The sequence below is a fragment of the Chlorocebus sabaeus genome, chromosome 27 (assembly GCF_047675955.1).
Source record: "Chlorocebus sabaeus isolate Y175 chromosome 27, mChlSab1.0.hap1, whole genome shotgun sequence".
Classification (NCBI taxonomy): Eukaryota; Metazoa; Chordata; class Mammalia; order Primates; family Cercopithecidae; genus Chlorocebus; species Chlorocebus sabaeus.
In genome coordinates this window covers 26,461,325-26,467,324 of record NC_132930.1, presented here as the reverse complement: position 1 = coordinate 26,467,324, position 6,000 = coordinate 26,461,325, and the positions used below count along the sequence as shown (strand labels likewise).

General features: G+C 36.8%; 1 protein-coding gene across 3 annotated transcripts in view; it reads right to left on the bottom strand.

Annotated features, from left to right (window-relative positions):
* Positions 1 to 243: 243 nt before the first annotated feature.
* The window catches only part of DHX15 (DEAH-box helicase 15), a 97,779-nt gene continuing 92,022 nt past the window's right edge, over positions 244 to 6,000 (bottom strand). For all 3 annotated transcript variants that reach the window (XM_038008648.2, XM_038008647.2, XM_008017742.3), the window contains 3 exons: positions 5,315 to 5,505; positions 2,340 to 2,509; positions 244 to 810 (listed from right to left, as the gene is read on the bottom strand). In XM_038008648.2, the coding sequence (XP_037864576.1) occupies positions 693 to 810; positions 2,340 to 2,509; positions 5,315 to 5,505 (479 nt within the window). In that variant the 3' untranslated portion in view covers positions 244 to 692. The remainder of the gene's footprint in view (positions 811 to 2,339; positions 2,510 to 5,314; positions 5,506 to 6,000) is intronic.

Below are 6,000 nucleotides of genomic sequence, written 5' to 3'. Positions count from 1 at the left end.
ATGTCACTACACACACTTTACTCCTTTTAGATCGATCACATCCTGATTAACCTAACAAAGCGCTAAGCCATGCTCTTAAAAACATTGCTTTAACAGCTACTTTTCCGAAGGAGTACTCCTTGTAGAAAGACATTAAATATGTAGTAAGAGTATAATTATAATAATAAAAAAGCTCCACACTTGAAAAGAAAAACAGCTATACTTAGAGACTAGAACAAAGATACCAAAGGGCTTTGGCCAAAATTAGTATAAATAGACTTTATTGAAGTCAGTGCCTCTGTACTGAGACAGAAGATTGTGTCTACATAAGCACAAGTTGTAACATTTCACAACTTCTAAAAGGAATGTCAACAATTACAACGATCATGCATACCATGGTCGATAATCACATTTTAGAAGCATTTTCAACCATTTCTAAAGAAATGCTTATAACATTGTTATATATAGAACTACTTTCAATAAACTGCAAAACATTGATCGACTTTTCCAGTATGAGCTACAGTGTCAACACAAAAGGGAGGCATAAATGTTTAATTTATGAAATCAGAATGGAATATTTACTGTAAAGAAAAATTAAAAAGCTTTCAAATAAAGGCCATTATCGAACCAACGTGAAGAGCACAACTCGAACTTTTGAGTTCATTCATCTTTTAAAGCTGTCCTCTCAATAACTTCAGTTCTAAGCACTGAATTCAGTACTGTGAATATTCCTTGGATTGAAGTTTGGCAATGATGCGGTCCAACTGTCTTTTTGCTTCACACTGTGGGAAATTGCTCATGTCATAATATTGAGGGGCAATTTTCACCAACCTGTTTAGAAAGGGGGAGAAAAATTTCCAAATTAATATTTAATTGAAATACTGGAGTTGTTAATAGGATAGGCATTATTCATTAATATACTGATGAACCAAGGCAAATCTATGAATTCAAGTCTCATAAAAATACAAATAACTAATCCTTACAAATGGCACTTTTAGAAATGTGTTAAGTATTTTATTTAGTAAGATGTAAATTTTCTGATGTTGAACTTACCATAAACAAACAAACAAACAAAAACCCTCAAGATACATTAATGTAAGGATAACAGATAAAGTCACTGATTTCTTTACTCTGGCACACTATTAACTTGCCGCTCCAAGGATATAGTAATGTAACAGGTTTTGTGTAGGAAACATCGTGGTATTCAAATGATTGGATCTTCTCATTTCCAATTTTTTTTTAAATAACTGTAACTCTATAGCCCCAAAATACACCTGACTGAAATATTTTATAAAGTTTAGCTACACAATTTTTTTCTCAACAAAGCATTTCAGATAAAATGGTAATGTCCTACACAATTTAAGTGTCAGAAGTCCCAAATCTGTATAAGAAAGCAGTCGTACAATATAAAGCGGTGACAGCAACTAGAATACATGCCTTCAGTCCCACTACTTTTGGCTGACATTTCCTATCACAGGTTATAGAACAGATTCTGGCATAAATAAAAAAAACCATGAAGGTGAGGGTTATTTTGCTTAAAATAAAACAATCAGTTCTCACTCTACATTTTGTAAAAGCTAGTATGTTAAAATACAAAGAGTTATCATTTTTATGCCTGCACAATTCCTAAAAACCAATATATAAATAATAAATAGTTGAGAGCTAATTGTAATGGGAGAAATAAAATGTAAAAAAAAAAAATTTCTGCAAGCAAGAAACAGTAGTGACTTGAGTTAATCACAACAGCAAAAGAATGGCTCCAAAGAAACTCTTAAAAAAAATTTTTTTTAAACCCTTTTTGAAAGTATTTTTGAGAGATACGGTCTGTTACCCAGGCTGGAGTATAGTGGCATGATCACAGCTCACTGCAACCTCAAACTCCTGGGCTCAAGCAATCCTCCTGCCTCAGCCTCCCCAGTAGCTGGGACTACGGGTGTGCAGCACCACCATGCCCAGCTAATTTTTGTACACACCTATATATATTTTAGTAGAGATGGGGTCTGGCTATATTGCACAGGCTGATCTTGAACCCCTGGTTTCAAGTGATCCTCCCACCCTGGCCTCCTAGAGTCCTGGGATTACAGGTGTGAGCCACCATGCCCAGCCCCTAAAGAAACTTTTCATGCTATTCAAATTACATTTGGCTTCAAATCCTGCCCATAAATATCAACAATCCCACTTTCCACTTATCAAAAGAAGGGTTTGAAAGATTAACCACACCATCCAGTCAATACCCTCATACCTACACAATCAAATATAAATCCTCAATGAGTGAATGCAAGGCCATGACTCTAGCACAGTCGGGTTCCATTTTGAGTGAAGTATTAACAAAAAACTATTAGAACAAAAGGTGTACTTACCATTCTGGCTTGATATCTGTACATGTCCGGATGTAATTCTTTGTTGTTAGAACAAACTCATTATAAAGCACCCATTCAGGTTTGTGGTCAAGAACAGTAGAGGGATGCAACTGAACCACCTGGTTGTCTTTCACAGTTAGGTAATGCCCTGTTCGTTCTAAATGTGCCACCTGAAACAAAAACCCAGTATATTATTAACACAATGCTTCTGACATACTAGTTGTAAAGCTACCTATATAGTTAGGAAAAGGCAGGCCTCCCCTTTACTTTTCATTCTGTGGCTATACTTTTTTATCACTGTCTTATAAAAGCAGAGATAAGCAAACTGCCACCTGTGGGCCAAATCCAACTCACAGCCTCTATTTGTAAGGTCTGTGAATCCAAAATGGTTTATACATCTTTAATTAGAAAGAAAAAATATCATACAAAAAACATTCCGTGAAGCATGAGTAGCATGTAAAATTCAAACTTCAGTGTTCGTAAGAAAGTTTTATTAGAACGTAGTCATGCCCATTTGTCTATACCTATTATGCTCCAAGGGCAGGCAGCATTAGGTAGTTCTGACAGGGATCTCACGGGTCCACAGAGCCCAACATTATTATCTGATCTTTCCTGCCTTAGACCATCGAGAGCAGGCTCTTCAGCACTGGGCGCCAACTATGAGTAGACAAACAATTACCAGAACATTCATGTCTAAGGTAGAAAACTAAAGCCGGGTGTGGTGGCTCATGCTTGTAATCCCAGCACTTTGGGAGGCCGAGACAGGCGGATCACCTGAGGTCAGGAGTTCTAGCCCAGCCTGGCCAACATGGTGAAACCTCATCTCTATTAAAAATACAAAAATTAGCCAGGCACGGTGGCAGGTGCCTGTATCCCAGTTACTCAGGAGCTGAGGCAGGAGTATCACCTGAACCCAGGAGGCGGAGGTTGCAGTGAGCTGAGATCACATCACTGTACTCCAGCCTTGGTGACAGAGCGAGAGGCTCCATCTCAAAAAATAAAATAAATAAATAAAAAATAAGGTAGAAAACTAAAGAGGGCAAAGAGGAAAAGAAAAAGGTAACCTACAAAGACAGGAAAATAAAAATGAAAAAAAGAGCCTGCACATGCTTCTCTTTCATTTCTTTTTTTGGTAACACCTTGACTGGTGATACTCATCAAAATTGACAAGTTCTCCCTTTCCAATTCTAATATTCTGTGCATAAAGAATGAACATGAATAATGGAAAAGAAACTCAATTTCATTCAAAATATTTACTAAACACCTATTAGGTATCAGGTATTACAATGCATGTTGTTTCTAATAAATTTTTTGTTGTTTTTAAGAGCTAGGGTTTTGCTATGTTGCCTGGGCTGGCTTCAACGCTCCTTGCTCCCTACTCAACTTCTCTAGTAGCGAGGACTACTAGAGAAGCACTACTAGCAAGCATACTCTGTGGTGCCCAGCTGCTTGTACCAAATTTTAATCTACATAATTAAGAAGTATAATGCTTGAATATAATTTCATCAATTTTTTTTGAAATATAAAAAGCAAATTTAAGAACATGTCAAGCCAGGCCTGGTGGCTCACGTCTGTAATCCCAGCACTTTGGGAGGTCGAGGTAGGAGGATCATTTGAAGCCAAGAGTTCAAGACAAGCCTGGGCAACATGGCGAGGCCCTGTCTCTACACACACACAAAGGCAAAAATTAGCTGGGCATCATGGTGCGTGCCTGTAGTCCCAGTAACTCTGAGGTGGGAGGATCACCAGAGCCCAAGAAGGTAAAAGCTGCAGTGAGCCGTCATTGCGCCACTGCACTCCAGCCTAGGAGTGAGACCTTGCCTCCCTCACCCCACCCCTTTCCCCAAAAAAGAAAAGAACATGTCAAAAAGAAGCTAGTACATATTAAATATTAAGAATATAGTTAAGAGTTTCGAGAAAGAATGCTCATACCTATTATTCACCAAACTCTAATAAGCCTAAGATATTATATAATAAGATGCCACAATAAACATTCTTACTGTTACTTAGATTCAAATACAGGCATCTCCCCAATCTCCTTTGATTTTTCATTCTGAGACTGTCTTTAAGCTCATATTCTAGCTATTGAGCCCATCTGGCCTTAAGGGTAAGCCACATCTTGCTTAAGAGACACAGTCAAAGAGAGGATGAACAAACAGGAAACAGATAGAAGAGACCTATCCCAAATCAAGTGATTTGTTTTCAATTTTATCACCACAAAATTTTCTTGCATTTTTCTCAAAGTTTCTCTTATTTTATAAACACCTTAAAATAACTGTTCGCAATATTTACTTGACAAGTTTTACTTCTGTTTGTATAGCCATTAATACAGCACACTTAAACTAAAGAAAATCTTTTAAATTATGTTTCATCTTTATTGCTACTCAACAGACATTTTTGGCTTTTGCAGTATGCAAGGGTCTTGGACATAATTACCAATGATCCACTCTGTAAGAGGACTGTAAATGAAATCCATGTATTTGAATATTTGAATTTGGAGGTGCTTAGTTTTTAGATAACGACTAAAGTCAACTGTATGTACTTTTGGATCTGCTCAATTGCTTCCTTTTAGTACTCTGTTATGACAATATATTTCCAATTAAGACCTAGATTCAGAGAAACTCTGCACTGATCAATATTCACGTTCCTGAAGAAACGGGTGCCTAATCACATCTGAAAGTAGCCAAAGTTTCCATTTTGTACAACAAAGACTCTATTAATAAAAGAATTCTAAAACTGATTCCTGTATAACTAGACTACCTTAGCCATTTAGTGCATTAATTTGTTACTCATTAAATACTTAAGATTTCTTAGTATATTAATTCACTCAAAGAAACTGGATGTAACAACATTTAAGATTAATTTATAAGGGCATGCGTAAACTCACTTTTGCTTTCGAGTGGATTCAAAGGACTGTTAATAGAAATCAGTGTCATGTGAATACTTAATTATTCATTCCCGTATTATCTACATACCTGCATAAAATACCCAGTAACCAAAGCTTTTCTTATATTAATATAATAGTCCCTGCTTGTAAAGTCAGTACTTCGACGAGGCAAATTAAATCTGTCCATAATTCGAGATAGCTGCTGGCGTACATTGTCTGCAGACATCAGGGACCTGTAGTTAATGAAGTTGTCATAACACCACTGAACCGATTCATGATCTAAAAAGGTGGAAGGCGGGGAGAAAAGAGGGGACCATGAATCATCCACACAGGAATATTCTCTAATTAAAAAATTGTTATAAAGAATAAGCTAAATAAACCAGAAAGGAGATTTACCCACAACATTTTCTTTAAAACTGCAATGTTACCAACTTTCTCAAAGATCTGTAGTGTGATTCAACATTAGAAACAGTAACAAGGCTTTTGGATTTGGATGCCAAAACAATGATTTTGAATTAACTGTTTTTAGTGAATTATTTCACCCATTAACATCCACCTGGTTGTTTCCAAAAGATAGTCTATCAGATAAGGGAAGGCTGGGTGTATTAGGTAAAAGTCCCGGCCTGTTCATTTTCAATGCAACTACAGCTTTAGATTAAGATAACTGCAAACAACTGTCCTGTATTGTTCTTTATGCCTGAGCTAGAGCACCCCAGACTTAAAGACGTCAAAGTTTTATAGCGACACGCGTGCCTCTAAGCAATTTACCAGCAA